A 19,827-nucleotide genomic window follows, 5' to 3' on the forward strand; every position below is an offset into this window, starting at 1 on the left:
CCAGTTACCCCTGTATTAAGTCCAGACTTGTGTCTGACTAAAGCATGTCTTCCAGAAAGGCATCCTACCAGTCTTGGTTTGAAAACATCAAGAGATGCAGAATTCATCCCATCCCATGCTTAAAATAGCTGGCCAGGAACCTCTATACATTTCCTGCTAGTGCACGATTCTTTTAGACCTTCCCATGATTTAAAGAAAAGCAAACAAACTGGAGAACATACAGATACTTTTATTGCTCACCTTTTATACAACAGCACACCTTCAGCCATTTTCTTTCACAGCTTGACAATGTTTATGTACACAAAATCCCAGCAAGAAGCATTATGTGGCTTTCAGTAAAGGAAAAAAATGTCAAGACATCAAACTCAGCCAGGCTTCATTTTCTGCAGCAATAGTAAAAGGGCTTCCTCCAGGCAGGAATTAGTCTTTCCAGGCCGTAGTGCATTTCTTCAAAAAAAAAAAAAAAAAAAAGAAAGAAAAAAAGAAAAAAAAAGACAACCCCCAAAACAAATTGCCCTGAATTTGCTGAGCCAGTGGTATTAACTCGTGCATAAAACAAATTTCAGTTTGCTGTTCCTTCTAGCTGATTTCAAGTAAAAATTAGGTTTGTAAGAGGAGCAACTTGTTTTGGATGGATGCAGGTCAGTTTGAATTGCTATACTTTACTACAGCCCTACATACACTATCGGTTCACAACTTAGCTTGGTTTTAAAATGATCTTCGCAGATTCTGGCCGCAGGCGAGATCTCCAGAGTTGAGCAGGAGATACAATTTTCAATTAGTGGAAGATAAGGCTACTGAATGTGGTATCTGCAGTAGAGCTCATATAATAGATACAAGAGACCTGAGAGTTAGAAAGCAGTTTGAAAGTAGGTATGTGAGAGCATGAGCAAGAAACCTTTTCTTGATTAAGATGACAGGGCAGCAAATCAAAAGCAATACTCAAAACTGTGTTTGGAGCATATACACCTAAAGAATATTTAAAAAGAGAAATGCAGAACATATAAACGATAATTTAATTAGTTTTCAATGTTGTGTGTGTGTATTACAAGTTTGATCAGAAAAGCATTCCTAGCGTCAGCATATATACCCCCAGAATGGAAGTCAATCACAGCAGGGTAATAATTTCAGAACAAAATGATTTGATCAAAGGGATTCCATCTAAAAAACTAAGCTGTTGGTTTAAGGTTTGGTTAATCCCAGTGAAGAGTGGCAATTTATTTATTTCAGTCAAACAACAAAAAGAAAATCAGAGTTGTATGGGAACCTACAGCTTGCTTGAAGCAAGACCTCTCACCCAGACAGGGCCTTGCCACCACATATGGTCTTTTACTAATTCAAGAAGCAATAGATCAGGCCTCTGACACTAGGTTTCTATTACTTGAGCTCTGCTGAAGTGTAAGATTTAGCAGCCTCAGCTAGTAAAGTGTCTTCCTTGTCCAAATCCAGACTGATTATACTGATAGCCTCCATGCTGGAAGTGCTGCTCAAACTGCCCTCCTTGATTAAAGTTCTGTCCACCTCTGCCTCCCCAGCCTCCTCCTGGGCCTCCACGGCCACCGCGGCCTCCACGGCCACCTCTCCCTCCTCCACGCCCACCACCTCGATCACCATGGTGCCCACCATCTTGGTATCTGTTGTCTTGCTGGTAACCACCGCTGCTGCCGCCACCACCCTGGTATCCACTTCCTGTGTATGAAGACGATTGATAGCCTCCATAGCCGCCTCCTTGGTAGCCACCACCGCCACCATGGTAACCACCTGTTTGAAAACCTGCATCTCTGTAGTTGCTATCTCTGTAGTTGCTGTCCTGATAGCCTCCTCCTCCGCCATCTGTCCAGCCTCCTTGGTGCTTGTTTCCTCTTCCTCCCCCTCTGTTTCCATGGTCATAACCACCCCGTCCTCCTCCTCGACCGCCTCGTTCATGACCCCCTTGTTCATGACCTCCTCGTCCTCCATATGAAGAATCATAACCTCCTCGCCCTCCTCTGTCATGACCCCCTTGTTCATAACCACCTCTTCCTCCATATGATGATTCATAGCCACCTCTTCCTCCTCTGCCTCCACTTTGCTGTGGAGGACCATCTTGTCTTTTCTGCCATGGTGGCATCTCAGGAGGTGGAGGCTCAATTTCATTTGGTCTGCCCCCTCTATCAGGTACTCTGCCCATTAATACCTGTAAAGGTAAGAAAAAGATTGTTTAAGGAGTTCTAATATCATGCAATCACCAGTCTGATCCAGTATGGCAAATCTTATGTTCCTAGTGAATAGTATATGCAACCTTGTGTTCCTATTACTATCATCCTTGTCGGCCCATTTCTTTCCTTTTGGCTTCTGTACCTCCTTGCTGACGCCTAAATAGGCACAAGATGCAAGTTTTTTGGGGTAGGGACCGTTTTTATGTTTGTACAGAGTTCAGTACAACAAAACCCAATCCTGACTGCAGTCACTGAGTACTACTGAAATACAGAAACTTTCTTTAATTCTTTGTGGGTGACGTTTCATGTTAACTTTTGAAGAACAGATACACTATAGTGTAATGCTAATAAGACTCAAGTTCAGGGTACAAGTCAGTCTGATTAGCCTGAATTCTCAGGGGAATAACGGGATTTGGAGGAGCATGTGTGTAATTCCTTAATTTATGCAATATTCTTTCCACGGCAACACTTGCTCTTACAAAAATATGCACCTTGACTATATAAATGTAATCTAATCAGAACTCATACGAGAATCTAAATAGCAAAACACTGATTTTGCAAACAGAGTTATACCCCGTCTAATTAAAATCCATTCAATTAAATGATTGCATTCTTTATTCTAGATGTGATGTTAATGACATCAGAGCAATAGCAGCACCTGCAACCCTGATAGTGAAATGATAACACCACAAATATACAAGTAGCTTCCTCACTCCCTGTGTGGGTTGACTATGAAGTGTAACTGTAACATGGATCTTAAGGGAGATATTATGAACCCCTTACTCACACAGAATAGGATAACACACCAGGATGAGTCACACTGAAAGCAAAGGGGGTGCTTGTGGAGTATGATATTATTCACTGCGAGTGTGTCAGAATTTGACCCTAAATATTAGAAGTTACAATTCCTAAAATTACAAACTAATTCAAAGTACACTACGCACTTTGCTTTGGTGCATAAGGATCAGCAGCAAGAAGATAACTTTCTCATCACGTATTTTCCAGTTTACATTGACTTTGATGAAAAATACAGAATGTTATGGTGTTTAAAACACTCACTCTCTCATTGGGACAAAAATCTTTTTTAATATTTTAAAATGAAATGACTTAATGTTCACAGCCTAGTACGAAGTTACATTTGCCATCTCACAGCAGTCACTGAAGACATACCTTATTAATGGCGCACACAGTCTTTTCTCGGATAGACCCACTGCTTGTCCTCATAATCTTTGACAAATCTTGCCGAGCTGCCAAGAGGTGAGCAATGGAAATAGTGCACTTGGTAGTTAAAAGGGCACGTTTGGGTTGGTAGACTTTAGCCAGTTTCTCTGTTTGACTCTGTTGGAGGAAAGAAAAACAAATGATTCAATTAGCTAAAGGAATCAGTATGTGACCGTGTCTAGCCAAAAGATCCAGATCAATAAATGAACTAGATAAAAATATATTTGTGTTATTAAAATACAAGAGGAATATCAAAATGGCTAAGAATCACTTTATTTGAATTTAAGGATTACTGTAATAAGGACTGCGTGAGCCAAATTATTTTTTCACTCTAGTCACACAAGGATGATAATTCTAACCTGATTGCCAAAATGTTACTTTGCACACATTTGCTTCTTACAGCTGAAAATTGTTGAGAGAGAAAGATATTTTGTTATTCTGCATTTATGTATTTGTCTTGAGTAGGCAGTCAGTATTATCAGTTATCTATGTTAGAAAAAGAATTCCAGCTAATCAATACCTTCACAATGCCAATGAAAGTTATTGATTCGGATTGTATACATCTCCTTTTCCTTTTGCACACGCACAATTCCTAAACAGTCGATGTTTAAAAAAAACATCCCTCAAATCAGTTTTATGCTAGCCATAAACTTCCCTACACAGTAAGTTCTCTGAAGCAGAGATGATGTCCCATTTGTCTGTAAAGCACCTAATTACATAATACCAATGTGTAGAAGGTCATAAAAAGGAAAGGGATCATTTATTTTAGGGATGGTTTGTTGAACCATAATCAGATTTCTTTACACTGGGGTAATATGTGGCTATTGTGTTTAACACCTCACAGTTTTAACCGTTATTTAATTAGCTAAAGCTATTTACTGCTTTGCATATGCTAACTTCTTAAATCTGTCACCTGTTATATTAAATAATAGGAACCTATTTAACTCTTCCCAACTGCTGCTATAATCCTATTTCCTGTTCACTGCTAGATATAATTCCCCTCGGTAACAAACTCTGTATATTACAAAGAGGGCGGGAATGAAAGAGCCAGTAAACCAATGTGTTGATGATGGGTCCTTTGAATGGTCAAAAAACCATCTGGGCACCGTCCTCAAGTAATCTACTGAAATTCACAACTGTCCAGTTTCCTTACATCGTACATAAAATAGTGTGTCAGCGTGCCATTTGAAAGGGTGCGTGGTTACTACATATGATACAACCTTTCACATTTCTCCTTGCCTGGTGTGAGTAAATTGTTTGATAGGCTAGTAAAATATTCATGTTTTTATCAATTATGATAGTCCACAGGTAAGTAGATGTGCATGGGCTGGTAAGTTTACATGGACATTTTGCAGAGTTACAATGCCAATTTTCAAGGCTGTAACTTTCTTTTTTTAAACGTTTAGTTAAAAGAGGAATATTTTACCTCGTTTTTTTCCTAAGAAGCCACTCTTGCTCACATGCTGCTTCCGCTGCCATCAGCGGTTCCTGTTTCCTGTGTTTGAGGGGAGCTACAATTGACCAAGGTAATGAAAGTTAAAAAACTACTTCAAGAAGAGATATTACAGGCAAATAAACGTAAGTCACTCTGAATTTGAGCAGTCAGAAGTTCAGTCGGGAGAAAATACCAGCTTATTAACTTTCCCATTTGCATCCTCCCCAATTGCCTTCTGTCATTAACAGCTTGCTCTCTTGACCTCCTGCCCAAATGTACCTATGGCAAGGTCCCCTGTCCCCCGCCCCAAGTAACATGCTCGATACAACACAAGTTAGCTGCATCTAGCTTTGACTAGCATATCATCAAGACTGAGCCCAAATTGAATAGGATCAGAGATGCAACTGGGGATAAAGGACAGTAAGGGAATAACAAAGGTGTGGAGCAAAGAAATAAAGAGATGTAACTGAATATTTAGTGTAACTGAACAGTGGATTGTCTGGGGCGGACAACACTGGGTGAGGGCAGGTGGATGGGAGAATCTGTTCTCCCAGCTGAACTCCTGATATTTTAACATCTTCAGGGTGACTTAACAAATTTTAGTTTTCCCATCTATAGCTCCCCTTCAAGGCAGGAAACAGGAATGATAAGAGCTGTAGTGGGTAGATCAAAGTGGTTACTCAGGGACAAATAAAACACCGTAAAATATTCTTTTCGAAAACCAAACAACTTTACACTTTTACATTAGCAACTAAAGGTAAAATGTTTACCATAAAGATAGCAAAACTGAATGACACCCTTACTTTATTACCTGACACTAAGCAAAGACAGAAAGAACAGAATAGCATGGGAAAAAGAACAGAAGTACAGTACGTTTTTCCATTTTTGACCTACAATCCAAACACTTGTGATCTTATATGAAGCCAACCTTGAGGTGAATACACATACAATATACAGAGCAGCCATAATATTTTAGTATTCTTGCACTAATTATTTCTTTAACCTTAAAAATCTCTAATACATAAGACATAATATAAGTCAGCGAAGAAAACAAGGTCATTTGTCATCAAATGTGAAATCTATTTACTGTTTTTATCTGTACAATTAAGCAATTAGTTACCACTACTGCATTCTTTGATTCTTAATGAAATTATAAAAAGAAGTTTTTAAAAGTTCATATTTTAAAATGAATACCGTATCTTTGAAAGTTGCTAGGAAAATAAAATTTTAAATATAACGTATTGCCAGTGCTTAAATACTGTGCACATATAGTTTTCCCTACACAGTTTAATTGCAATCTCACACAATTCAAACTATTTCCCCAGCCCAGACATTGTCCTTAGTCCTCCCTTGTTGTGTTCATAACAGCTCTTTCAATACATTTCTACTGAAAATACAGTGAAGAACACTGTGCTTTTCCTGAACTAAATCTGAGCAGCTGATCAAACCTTGGAGCCCCTGCAAGACACTTCTTTTGAAAAAAAGGCAGGTTTTGCAAAACCATGACACAGCCACAAGTCCCAAGGTGTTTTTAACACAGCCCAAAACTCACTGCTCGCTTTCAGTTTCTGTTGAAACACTAAGTATTAAACAGCTCTTCCAAGTTTGTCAATGAAACCTGACATATCGCCACTGCCTTCCATCACTTGTGTGACACCTATAGCCCCGTCTGTGTGATGGTAGAGGATCCCAAGCCAGAGAGAAGATAAATACAGAACAATTTATTTTTTAAGCTGTTGATTTTTAAGTAACTTATTTAGTCAAAAGACATTGGATGTGAGACTTTACATCATCTGGCTATGAAACTCACCTACGTTGATGGCCACCTAATTTATGTGGTAGTGCTAACTAATCGCACCATTATGGACATTATTTAGACAATAGTGATAATTTTAGAAGCCAGATTTATAATGCTTGTCATGCTTAAATGCTTGTCATGTTTAAAATAATCGTTCCCAATTTTTGCTATCAATATATTTGGAATTTTGTCATAGGGGAGAGATCAGGTAGTTAGTTTGGAAACCAGAATGATCATATCCAATTAACTTCAGAAGGGGTTGAAATCACATCACACTCCATGGTACAATTCAAGAACAAAATTATATACCAAAATATTACCTGACAGCCAGGATGACAGAGCAAATTGCAGTGCATGGAAACATTCAAGACAGCCTTACATAACAGTAATGTACCTAGGGATCTGGGCTTGCAGATGCAGCTTGATTTTGGGGAAAAGTCAGCACTTCAGCAGACAGCACAGACTTTGGTACTAAGTAAAGAGGTGGTCAGAAGCAGGATTCACTGACATGATTCTTCAGAAACAATGCAAAGAAGAGATTCCAATCTTGGTTTCCTTGGTTCTAATGTAAGATTGCTAATGTGACAGTGAATGAAAAAAATCTAACAATCCCCTCTTATCCCTAATATTTATTCTTCTATTTATCCATTTAACTTTATTTTTTGCTCTCTATACATAGTTATATGCACATATATAGTTACTAAATCATATAATAATCATCAGTTTTAAAACAGAATTTTGTAGTCAACTTATTCTGTAGTAAAGTTCTTCAGAAATCCATAAACCAAAAATATTACATCAGGGGATGTTTTCCATTAAGTGCAAGGAAAGTCAGTTTTCAAAAGATATTTTATATAAAGCATAAGTGATCCGCATGTTCAGCATGTTTACAGAAAGCAATTTGTACCTTAGCTCTATCTGACCAGCCAAACGACTGCACAGTTACATCCAAACGTTTCACTAAGAGTTTTCTCCGAACTTCATACTCATTGGCTATGGCTTGGTTAATTGCTTCAATTTTTTCCTGAAATGAAGATTCATGAGTGTGACACACACACTAGATTATTTTCTAATTGTAACAATGATTGATAGACAATGGTATAAACAGATTCAGATATTAAACACAGATTTGACTTTAGCACACAATTATCTACCTATTAAACATTCTCCAGTCATGGAATTGGGCCTCAAATGCAAGCCCCAGCTGCTAACACTACTTCCCTGACTGCCATGAAAGCTCTACCTTCTTCATGGCAGCCCAAGTACAGCATCCTATCGGCACAGTGTTCAATGTTGTTCATAAGGTATGAAACATCTCACTTTTTTTAAGCTGCTGGTTTGCTTCCTCCAGTATTTTCCAGAGCAAACAAGTAAGGAGGAGAAAAATATGAACAAGGTATAAACTCAAAGAAATGCAAGGATTTATACCCTCAAGTGCTAGGGAGTCTGAAGTCCACAGCTCCTCAAAACTAAAGTGTCTTTAAGACAAGAGATGTGGCGCTAAGAATAAAAAGCAGTACTTGGATAATTGTTTGAAATACTGTATAAGGATCTTGATTAGAGCCTATGATGCAGCAGAGACAAGGCAGCCTCATGCAGCAACAAGATGTTCCTTTATGATTCATAATCGGAAAAAAAGACAAGATACCACTGGAAACGCTATGGCTTCTCAGGGTGGCAAGCAATGGTCCCTGCTAGGGCAAAAACGCAGACATTTAGGGCTAAAGGGAATTCTTGTCTATCTTTTGCCAGGAGTCTGTTCTCAAGATAACTGATTTTAAAAAACAAAAAACAAACAAAAAAAACCACAAAGTATTTGGTAATGCTACCAGACACGGGAGACAAAAAGTCTCTTACACACTTGGTTCCTTACCCAATGAGCTGGTCCCAATGGTTTCTTCAGTAAAGGTTTTCCAACATGGCCAGGCGGAACCTTTGCTAAGGTTTCTTTTAGCTGTAATAACATATATTGTGAACATGCTACCGTGGCCATAAACACGGCTTTTCAAAAATCAGATTTAGGGAGGGAGGGACTGGGTATTATATAGGAAGCACAGGGGGGCCCTTTGTTTTGATACAGGACTGTCCAAAATACATTGTGCTGTATAAAGAGCCAATCACATTTGTGTCTGAAAATTCTTAACTCTTATTGTTACAAGTAATATAATAATCTTAGATATAAGGGAGAGAAAATACATACAAAGATCAACAGACTCCATTATGACCTCAGAGATAGGAAACATCTGTGATTAAAATGGAAAATCAAACATTTGATGAGGTCTATTTCCCTTTAAACACAGAAACTATCCTATATATAATTACTTCATAGCATTCTCAATTCCAGAATATTTTATATGAAGACTTCATGGAAGGAGGATCTAAAACGGGCCCCTCTTGTAATAAAAAATACGTTCTTCAATATGATCATTTAAATTATATGCTGATCAAATGATTTGTGTGTAGCTACTATTCCATCTTTCCCATCTTAAAACTACTAAGAACGCAGGTATAGAAATGGGATAAAACACTTGGACTGGAGGAAAAGTGGGTCAATGAGTCACAAAGATACTGCTTCTTTCCACTCTTGCAAGTCATGTTTCTGAATTTATGCAAATACTCTCTTCAGCAGCCTACAAAATGTAAGGCCTGGTTTCCCAGAGGTGCTGGATACCTGCAGCTCCCACTGAAATCAATGGGAACTGTAGATGAACAGTGCCTCTGCAAGTCATGCCCCAGATAAAGCCACAGTCATAAAAAGAAGCGATGCTTTGCCCAAACTCTTTGCTTATGGTTTCCTACCAGATGGTAATTTGTACATTTCATGAAGCACAACCCATTTGAAGAAAGTTGTTTTCACCTTTTCAATATACTGGTAAATGTATGCCTGGTCCTCTCTTAAAATTTAGAAAACTTTTCCTACCTATATCTGTCCCTGCCAGAACATGTCCTTTACAACCACCAGAATTGCATGTAAACGTCTTTCTGATTTGCAAAATGTTGTTGTTCCAAAGAAGTTTCTGGAAAACTGGATATCAACTGAAAGGTTTCCAAGTTTATAATTCTAGGTACCTGTCTATTTCATAATCATTCTTTATGACTGTAAGTGCTACTTATTACTACACTCATCGCCAATTCCTATCTGTTTTGCTTACTAGTTCAAAAAACCCAATACATACAGAACAGCAGAACTAATGGTTGATTTAAATAAGCTGCATATTTGCCATATGCATGAACAAGATTACCGTTGGAAATCAAAGTTTACTGTAGCTGGCAGAAACTTTGGAATGCACAAAAGAAGAAAATACAGCTATCATCACTGTATATTCAAATCTAAACTTTTCACTACTTATGATATTGTAGTTTTTGCCTTTCATTCAGATTGTGTCAATGAAAGTCGACCATTACGTTTCAATTTTGTTTATAGTCAGTGTCTAATCAGCTTCACATTTTGGTTTCTAACTACTACCAAGATATTCCAAAGTTTGGATTGCAAACACTGCAAATTCCCTGAAAAATAAGTTTCTGCTTAACGTTTTTTAAAAATTCACTGAAACATCTCATTAGCCTTTTAGTCTGTTTCCACTACAAGATGACTTTGGGGCCTAAACTGACTAACAGTATCCCTTTAAGCTTAATAGACTTAGCATTGCCTGTTATTGTGAACCAAGCAAAAAAGTGATAGGGAAGTTAATTATGAAATTTTGAAAAAGTATGAACTCTAGTATGTCATTTTTACATTGTATGATCAGAATCTTTTGATATAAATACAAAGAATTATCTATAGAGCACCTTTCATCAGAAAAACTTTGCCATGTTAATGAGTTCATCCATGTGAGATAAAGCATTTTCTCCATTTTACAGATGGGAAAATGGAGGCACAGAGATCTTAAACTGACTTTCCTGAAGTCTCAAATCCATGACAAAGCAAGGAACAAACCTGTGATCTCCTGAGTCCACATTATCTTTCCCCTCCTAAATGAGGGCAATTTGGAAAGCCAAATTCTCTTTAAAGACTTCCAAATGAGTCATTTCTAGCAACTTTGACTCAGCTGAAGTAGAAATTCCTAAAAGATTAACAAAAGGTTTCTAAAAGGGGGTTTGGGGACCTTAGTAATTATGTAAACTTTAAGGGACAGATAATATAAGAAAGTTAAAGGTTTTTTTAAACAAAAATGTATTTTTATAACAAAGAAAAAATATTTTCCTTTTTTTCTGCAGTTTAATTTGTGCATTCGACCACACATTCAGTTTCACTGTTTCCCCCAGATAGTAAGAACATTCCTTATTTAAAAAAAAAAGAAAAAAGAAAATGTAATCAAAGTCACACAAAATGACATGGGGACTCTAGGGTAGGTGTTCACTTGATATAAATTTTAACTGACTAGATTTCAAGATGACAGATCCCTTTAAAAAGTTGTTTAAATATCTAAGTAGTAATTAGAAACAAGTTTCTCCTTGACTTACCTGCCAAGACCTAAGTTCAGTGGTTCTGAGAATCCTCAGCAGCAGGTAATGACTCAGAGACCTACAGCTGCATAAGGAATATGGAACCCTTCATGGTAATGAGATAGCCACAGCCTTTGAGCAAGATACACAGAACCCTGACCTCAGGTCTTAACAACGAAGAAGCCCTTAAGTTCACTTTTAATATCTGCAATTTCTTTGTGATTCATAGCACATTCTGTAAACCACATTAATCCCCCAATGGTAGAAAAGTTTCAAAAGAGGCAATGGAGCTCATTTAAATGAAAGCAATAATACTCTAATATTGTACTTTTGTTCCTTTGGATCTTACTTTTTTTTCGATTCCACTAAAGAACTGGAACATAGTTATGTTGGCTGGAGGCTTGGACATGCCTAATGCAATACAAATGCCTTTTAGCTCCTGAAAGACCTCGCTACCACCTCCTTCTTGTGCTTTTTTTGGAGGGGTGTTCACACACAGCATTCTGGCAGCTTCCAGTTCTGAGATGAGGTATGCTGGGGTAAGAAAATTAGATTTCAGAGTAAGATACATCTAATTTTAAAATTACTGAGAATTAAAGTACTTACAAATGATAAAGGCACAAACAGAGCATTTTAGAAAGATTTCAGAATGTAATTTTTCAATCCAAAGAAAGCTCATATTTGTAACAATCACTGGGTAGGAGCATGTGGTCCTGAGGGGATCACTGAGAAGGGGAAACTCTAAGGTGGAGGCACCTGTGGCAACTGGCAGTCCTGCTGAGAAGCCCTACTCCAGTAGATTTTATTATACTGCCTAACAGAGCATGGCTCTTCCCCTGCAAGGCCTTTCCAGAGTGAGTAATATTGATCGGGAACATGGGGAAAAAAGCAAGAAGGGGCTAGCTCATGGATTTACAGCCAGGTTGATAGGACTCCTTAAGGTCTTGGGTCAAAAAGTGGGACGGCTAGAGGTATAAATGAAAGACTCACAGGGGAACCAGGAGATCATCCAAGGAACTGGGGAGCTAGGCTGGCTGGAAAACAGTTAAAACAATCGCAGCTATTCTTGGGGGCAATGGAGACACTATGTAAAGAAAGGAGGAACTGATGCTGAAGTGGACTATAGAGAACTCTGCAAAGCTTTTCACATGAAGACAGCAGGAAGATGGCAAATCAGGGATTTACCACCTCACCCCATCCTCCCAAAAAAACTCACAAATGAACAAAATCTTGTGAAGTGTCTGCTTATGTACAAGAATTCAGCATTATGTTTAATGTCAGATTTGATTATGTAACCTTAGCTTGTGATTCCCATAATTTTTAAAGTTTGAATTAAAATGTGATGTATTTAATGGTACATTTTCTCTTTAATTTCACCTAGAAATCTCAACAGTAATTTAGAGTTCTTCTGTTCCAAAATACAATGGGAATTCTATGTCAACAAGAATGTCACTTTACTATGCTGCTTTCAAACACCAAACAGCAAAAAGAGATACAGGAGCTATTTATGGAGGAGGCTGACACAGAAAAACTGAGGCTCCTTCTCTCCCCAAAAGTCAGGCTTTCAGATCGGTTTTAGGGGTGTGGAAGAGGGAAAGTTCTTAACCATCCACCACCTATTCACCACATCCCAAGAGTCAGGTAGAAGGCCATGATAGAAGATTCAAACTAATGACAGAGCTACCAGTCAGAGTGAGATACAAAAAGTGAACCCTCTGAGCAAAGTCCAAGGTCTTTACCCTGACTGGAATCTCAACATGCTTCCCTCATCCCAGTACCTTTGTAGAGAGGAATGCAATAGGCTTTTCACCAGGTCATTGCCTCTGGTCTTCACAGGTGCTCTCCCACCCTCAAATCTTTTCTACTGGATACTGACTGGTAAATTTTTTGAAGACGTGGCAGTGTAATGTGACTCTTTCAATTCTTTTTTTTGGATTTTGGCCTACTTAAGAATTACTGAAAAATTATTCACTCCTTATGGGAAACAAACAACACAATACCACCATTATTCTGTTTCAGAATCATAAAAAGAAACAGGAGCGGAAATCTTTGCATTAGCAGGCCTCTACGAAAATGTTCCCTTTAACTTACTGAGCAGCAGGAGGCAGTTCTTCTGATTGAGAAGGCGTTTTGTCACATCTCCTGATGTTAGTGATGCATATGGACAGTTCATTTCCCCCAGAAGCCCACTCACTTCAAGTTGGAACTCTTCTGCCTCATTTGGACCTTTAAAAAAAGCAACTTGTTTAATCAGTTCAAATATTTAGTTTCCTGATTTTGTGATCATAAATTAATTAAGAACTACAGAACTTTGGAGACCAGGGTGATTTGGTAAAAAAAAAAAATTGTGGCTACAGCAGAAAGTTATTCATGCTAAAGGAGTATCAAAATGAAAATATTGCTGTGGGTGAAAGCCACGAAGTCCTCTGGGTTTTCAAAGCTTGGGACTCAGCTTGACTGATTTGAGGACAAGTAGTTCCTCAGTGATTGCAGACTTATGCTTCCATTTGCTCTCTCCCCCAGTCTAGGAACTCTTCACTTAGTAGCCATATAAAGTACAGAAGTTGGAACTAATGATATCACAGATACCAATCTGGAATCCGTGTGGAATCTTAGTGTCACTTAAATATCAGAGCGATAGGCATCTTAGATTTAGACAATTTTGACTGAAGTACTCTTAGTAAATAATTAGGAACTGCTGGGTAAGAAAGGTCAAGAGTATCACAAACCTACCCCTTTTAAGTTTACATTTATGACCCTCACCTACTTGCTTTTTCTTAGTAGGAGGGAAAGTCAAATAGCTTAGGTGCAACATTTAGATTGACAAAAGATGTGTTTTCTTGTCCTAGAGCCCAAGAACTAGAGTGAAACTAAGATAGCTTTTCATCATCCAAGCTGAGTGAAGTACAAAATGTGAATAGAAAAAAAAAGTTTAAAATTAGGGCATTAAAAAAGAGACATCAACTCGAAAATATTATAAGCCCAAATCAGACAAAATTAGGATACCACTTACTAGCACTATAAATATATAAACCCTTGATATATATCTATTGCCCAAGTTCCTGAGAATTTAGGAACAGGCACGAAGATCCAGTTTAGTTCTATTTTGATTCAGCCCCTGAAGTGGGAACCTTATAACATGCAAGATCTTTTACTGCCTCTACTAGTAATGTATTCTCACTAAAATGAATAAAATATAGGGAGAAAAGGATTATTGAAAAGAACACACTAAAGAGAGGAAGAAGAGATGGAAAATATTGAAAAAAGGAACAGTGGGAAAAAGAACGGAAAGAGACAGGACGCTGAGAAACAAAAAGATATATAGGGACATTGAGTAGATTACAAGTTAAAATTCTCTTTTTACATTAAGAGTCCATTTGCCAATCTGTGTGGTTTTATATTTACACACACACACACACACAAAAAAGTCTCTTGTGTTGAAGTGTTAAATGCTTTCATTAACCAAAGGGGAAACTAATTGTACCAGGGAAAATTAATGCACAAAGTAAACAAATGGAAAAATACAGAAAAGTCTATAACTGAAAAATTAAAGAAAAATATTAGGATTAGGTATTGTAACAAAAATAGGTTAAAAAGTGTACACAATTCCACAAATATTCAGAATTCTGTTGAATACCTGTTTAAGATAAAATATGGATTCTGATACATAAAGTATAAGTCTGAAGAATGCCAGAATTAGAGCTCATTAAAAACTCAATAAAATTGTTTAAACATTTTCTTAAAAGTTTTATTTAGTTTTTCCCCATTAAAGTTAAAAAAATTATGAAAAATTTTAGATTTCCAAGTCCTCCCCCACAAAGCATTTCATGATTCACTGTTTGTCTTCCCTTTAAGATAATCAAGAGTAAACAGGCAATTGACGCAAATCTCTAGTTATTAGAGCATCCCCTCTGGAATTTTAAATATAATTTAATACATCAGATCCTCAAAAAGTTGTAAAAAAGTTATTTTGAAATTTTGATAAATAAAACTTTTTCCTCCAAAAATAAGAAGGTATTCGAGAACTGAACACACTCCTCTCTGTGAAAATCAGTTAAAGGAAAAAATAACTTCAGTAGAAAGTTCATCCCAACAATGAATTCAGCTTCTGTTGGATGCACACTGGGTCAGCTTGAAAAATGAGGTGGAAATCATCCAAAAACTGATAGGATGCGCACAGTACTCTGTGGTACAATTGATTTAACAACTGTCAGACCAAATCTATAGAACACACATATATAAAAGGGTATTAACTGCACAATTTTGTTCTCAGGGCTGTGGTTACTTACTGTTAGTAGCTTGCACATTTTCTTCTAATTTACAGTATAGCTTTAACTCAGATACCAGCCAAGCAGAGAGTTTGGTAAATTCAGGGGAACTGGCTCCACCAGAGACTGCTTGAGTCAGCGCTTCATCTTCTAACAATGGACCTTTGTAACTGGCAAGTAAAATTAAAAGCACAACTTATTAAGCATCTATATTATGACTTAATTCCGCTATAGATTTTTTTTTTTTTTTTTTAACATCTATGTGCACATGTAAGGAATATCACCATTATATTTTAAGTGTTGAAGATACAGGGAAATGTCATAAAAATTCATGAATTTAACTATGGGGAAACAGGACATTAAAAATGTTTGAGTAAAACAAATGTGACAGGAGTCAAAATGTTTTCATTCGGAGCAATGCTACCGAAATATGGAGTGCAACTTCTATCATAGATATTAGTTTATTGATCTATTCTTTCTGCAATTCTAAAGTACCTCTCTGGAATTATTGCTTCATAATATGTTGAGTAACTAGTGCCTGACTGTTCTATTGCCTTTTTTTTTAATTGCCCAAATGTCATTTGTTTTCATATTTTTACTGGGTTGCCAGACAATGCAAATTAGAAACACTGGATAAAGATGTTATATAAGTAGTGAAGGAGGAATAATTTTCTGTTGAATAAAAACTTTAATATGGACATTAAAGAGGTGAAAAGTTGTCTCTGTATGGAGACCTATGGGACAAATTCAGGCCTGGCATAAGTAGGCACGATTTTATAATGAGAGTTGTACGCACTATGTCAAAGCTGAATCTTATTCAACTCTAAATATAACACATTTTAGTTATTTACTGGTTTTAGAAGATCGGAGGTTTTTGGTTTTTTTGTCCAGAAAACCTAACAATTTCCCCCAGCACGGTAATGGCACAAATTACAGCTTGTACTCTAGTAAATATAAAAGGTGCTAGATTGTTTTGATGTAATATACCCATCTGAAAAGGGATCAAAGAAACCTCAAAAACAATTGAAGTTACCCTGATACCTTGAAGAAGTAAAACTTCAAATGACTGAGTCCACTTTGACAATTGGTGCAGTCAACTCTTGATAGATGTCAAAGATGACAGATGTCTCAACCAGCATACGAGGGCTCTTATCCTGCAAAGATTTGGGTTGTTACTCACAGGGTGTAAAGTTACACACACAAGTAATCTTTGCAGGATTAGAGCCTAAATAGTTTGTCAAGAGAAAGGCCCACTCTCTGATTCTCCTAGCAATTCCCCCTTCCCTAGAAATGCCGTCCCAGCTAACATCTCTCTCATAACCTGGCTCCACTTCTTTAGCTAGCAATCCAATCTATGGATTGCTGACTGAAACTTCAATCTGTGCCTCCCCATGTTCCATAACACACATACTTCTGCTCCTCTTCCCTCCAGTAATGTCCCTGCTCTGGTTGCTGTATTTTTTCTGCTGCAGCCTCTTGTAATCCACAGTTTGACAGCATTTTTGTTTAGTCCAGATGGATCAACAAAGCCACACTGGGCGAAATTCAGCCCTCCATTACATTTGTGTAATCTCCTATTGACATTGAAAGTTAAATCAATGTACACCCTGAATAAAGAATTTGGCCCAGAGTGCTATAAAGATGACCTGAAAAAGGAAAAATGGGCTTGTGTCCTTTTATTCTTCTTCATAATGTACAGAGCCTACATATTTGTTTTCCTCCCTTCTCTGAAGGGAAGGTTTTACTCCTGCTTCTCCCGCCCCAGTCAGCATGAAAGCATATGTTGATCAAAGAACTAATGAAGTGAGGACATCACAAGAAACAAGGGAATTAAAGCTGAGTAACTTAAAGCAGAAGGGAATTTTAATCAGAGACTTTTAACATATTAAAGCTGTTTGGTTTATTCGTTTTTAACAACATCTATTTGACTTCAGTGCCTAATGAACACTTTGTAGTAAGGCATCCTTCGTTAAACATTCAACTAGAAAGGAAAGATTCTCCATTGGTCAGGGTGCTAGCCTGGGACTTGAAAACCCAATGTTCAATTCCCTGCTCTGCCATAAACTTCCTGTATGACCTTGGATCTCAGTCTCTCTGTGCCTAGTTCCCTCATCTGTAAAATGGGTATAATAGTACTCCCTCACCACACAATGATGCTGCAAGGATAAGTGATGACTCAAAACACTGCGGCTGCTCCTACTAATGTTTCAGTGTCGACACTACCTACGCAGACGGGAGGGGTTCTCCCATCTGTGCAGGCCAGGGGTCCCCAATGCAGTGCCCGCAGGCGCAATGGTTCCCTTTGGGGCAGTTGTGTGCGCCCGCATGACACCGCGCCACCGAAATGCCGCTGCTGAGTGCAGCCGCCAGAGAACCGCCCGCCGAAATGCCGCTGAGAAGCACTGCCGTTTCTCGGCGGCACTTTGGTGGCGACACTTCTTTTCGCTGCGGCTTCTCAGCAGCATTTCGGTGGCGGGGTGCCTGGTGCTCACCACAGTCTTCTAGGAATAGGAATGTGCTATTCCCACAGAAAGGTTGGGGCCACTGGTGTAGGCAATCCAGCTGGCCTAGACATGGTAGCTAGATTGATGGAAGAATTTGACATCAGGGGTTAGGTCAGTATAGCTATGTCTCTCACATGTGTAGATTTTTCATTACCTCTGAGAGATGTACGGATTACAATGTAAGTTCCCAGTGTAGACCATCTCTCAGATACTGCACTCACAGAATCCAAATAAGTACCATCAACAGACAAAAAGAAAAGGAAGACTTGTGGCATAAATAAATTTGTTAGTCTCTAAGGTGCCACAAGCACTCCTTTTCTTTTTGCGGATACAGATTAACACGGCTGCTACTCTGAAACCATCAACAGACACAACACAATAGCCCTGGAAACTAAGTCTGAGAACACAACAGACATGCTGTACTTCTGCGAGAGGATTTTTCTGCTGTAAGAAAGATTTCAAAACCTGCAAAGTCGGGTTTCTTCTAGAACAAAGATTTTCCGTTGAAGAAGTTGAATCCCTAAACCCCACCTCTCCCTCTGCCACTAGAGGAGCCCCTCACGTGTGCCTATGGAAGAGGGAACAATAGGCGAGTGTCACACTGGCCACCCGGAGCTAACATGGACACACGAGCACAAGGAGTTTTCAGCCTCGATCCCCGTCACGGGAATTGCCAAGTCACCCACCAGATACGGGTCCACCTGCCCCCGCCCCGAGCGAAGCGCTGGTTGGGCGAGCCGGGAGCGGGTAGCCGGTCCCACACGTGTATCCCGCGGAAGGCCGGGGAAGGAGACCTACCCTAGATCCTCCAGCGCCTCCAGGATGTCGCTCTCCATGAGCTCGAACTCCATCCTTCGCCCGGGCACCCACCGGCCTGTTTCCTGGCGAGGGAGAAAGCTGGCACCTGCACAGCAAAGCGGAGTCAGTCACCAGCGCGCCAGCCCCTGCCCCGGCTACAGCCCCGGGCCCGGGGCGAGGCCACCTCACCCCACCCCGCTCAGCGGCAACCCCGGGCCCCTCAGCCACGCCCTCCGCTATCGCTCCTGCCCAGGCCGGGGGTCACCCCTGTCAGCTCCCCGCCCCCTCCCTTGCCCCACCGGGCTCCCCCGACGCACTCTGCGCAAGCAGCTACCAAGCCGACTGCCGGGTTGGCATGTCAGAGCGGGGGGGGGGGAGGGGAGGGGAGGGGAGCAGGCCCCCGGCCTGACCTCTCACCCGGCACCGGGAGCTGCCCTGCGCGGTGCCTAATTCACATCACCACCTTGTGTTCTTTTAACGTCTCCGCTACTCTCCGTTTCTCTTTCAGTGTGAGGGGTGATTTTTTTTTAATTTCTGGTTTTTTGTTTTATTAGCAGAAACGGCCCCTTGAAGAAAAATATTTTTGTCAGGCAGCGTCTGGCAGCCTTGAGCGGAAGGACCCCGCTCCTGTGGAACCCACGTTGGAATGTGGAGGGTTCTGGCCGTCCGGAGACGGTGAAGTTAAAGAAACGAGTTGACATGGAGCGGGAAAACGGACAAACTTCAGCAGATGGCGGCCGTGGGTGCTTGTGCTAGGACTACAAGTCCCATCATGCCAAGCACTAGCTGGAGCTCTGCAGCCGTTAGGTACCACATCCGCACGTTTCGTCATAGCTAAGCGTGCATCAATTAGCAACCCAGGTTGGAAAGAACGGGCCTTGCTCCAGCTACAGCGCTACCTCCCATGCTCTGCCGAGCTGTCCGGCAGCCACCTATGCCAACTGCCTCGTGCTCACTCGCCCACCCACATCTTGCTGCCCCAGAAAAGAGAACCTGGGGGAGGAACAACGTCCAGCCCTGTGGGTCCGCATCTGCAGCCCCTTCAATGGGCCAGACCAGAGTCAGGCTGCAGCAAAATCCTGTGCTGAACAGTCCACTGCCTGCCCATCTCCGACGCCTGCCCCTTTTGGAGCATGAGGACAAACCTGGCACATGCCTA

The 19,827-nt window shown here is 39.8% G+C and overlaps 1 protein-coding gene across 2 annotated transcripts; it reads right to left on the bottom strand.

Annotated features, from left to right (window-relative positions):
• Positions 1 to 209: 209 nt before the first annotated feature.
• Positions 210 to 18,766, bottom strand: FAM98A (family with sequence similarity 98 member A). 2 transcript variants are annotated; one of them, XM_048843590.2, is made up of 9 exons: positions 18,669 to 18,757; positions 16,408 to 16,520; positions 15,388 to 15,536; positions 13,190 to 13,324; positions 11,448 to 11,632; positions 8,526 to 8,606; positions 7,560 to 7,676; positions 3,369 to 3,536; positions 210 to 2,176 (listed from the first exon to the last, which is right to left on the bottom strand). In XM_048843590.2, exons 4-9 carry the CDS (start codon positions 13,269 to 13,271, stop codon positions 1,415 to 1,417), a joined length of 1,395 nt encoding a protein of 464 aa, XP_048699547.1. In that variant the 5' UTR covers positions 13,272 to 13,324; positions 15,388 to 15,536; positions 16,408 to 16,520; positions 18,669 to 18,757; the 3' UTR covers positions 210 to 1,414. The 2 variants fall into 2 exon arrangements, with proteins under 2 accessions (XP_048699547.1, XP_074983109.1); XM_075127008.1 differs by lacking the exon at positions 16,408 to 16,520 and having other exon boundaries at positions 18,669 to 18,766.
• Positions 18,767 to 19,827: the final 1,061 nt, after the last annotated feature.

This window comes from Caretta caretta, chromosome 3, assembly GCF_965140235.1.
Source record: "Caretta caretta isolate rCarCar2 chromosome 3, rCarCar1.hap1, whole genome shotgun sequence".
Taxonomy (NCBI): domain Eukaryota; kingdom Metazoa; phylum Chordata; order Testudines; family Cheloniidae; genus Caretta; species Caretta caretta.

Coding starts and splice junctions, on each gene's coding strand:
- FAM98A (XM_075127008.1), bottom strand. CDS start 18,721: ATGGAGTTCGAGCTCATGGAGAGCGACATCCTGGAGGCGCTGGAGGAT. Junction 13,325..15,387: donor AAATGTGCAAGCTACTAACA/GTAAGTAACCAC, acceptor CTTTTTTTAAAG/GTCCAAATGAGGCAGAAGAG. Junction 3,537..7,559: donor GCTGGTCAGATAGAGCTAAG/GTACAAATTGCT, acceptor TTCCTCCAACAG/AGTCAAACAGAGAAACTGGC.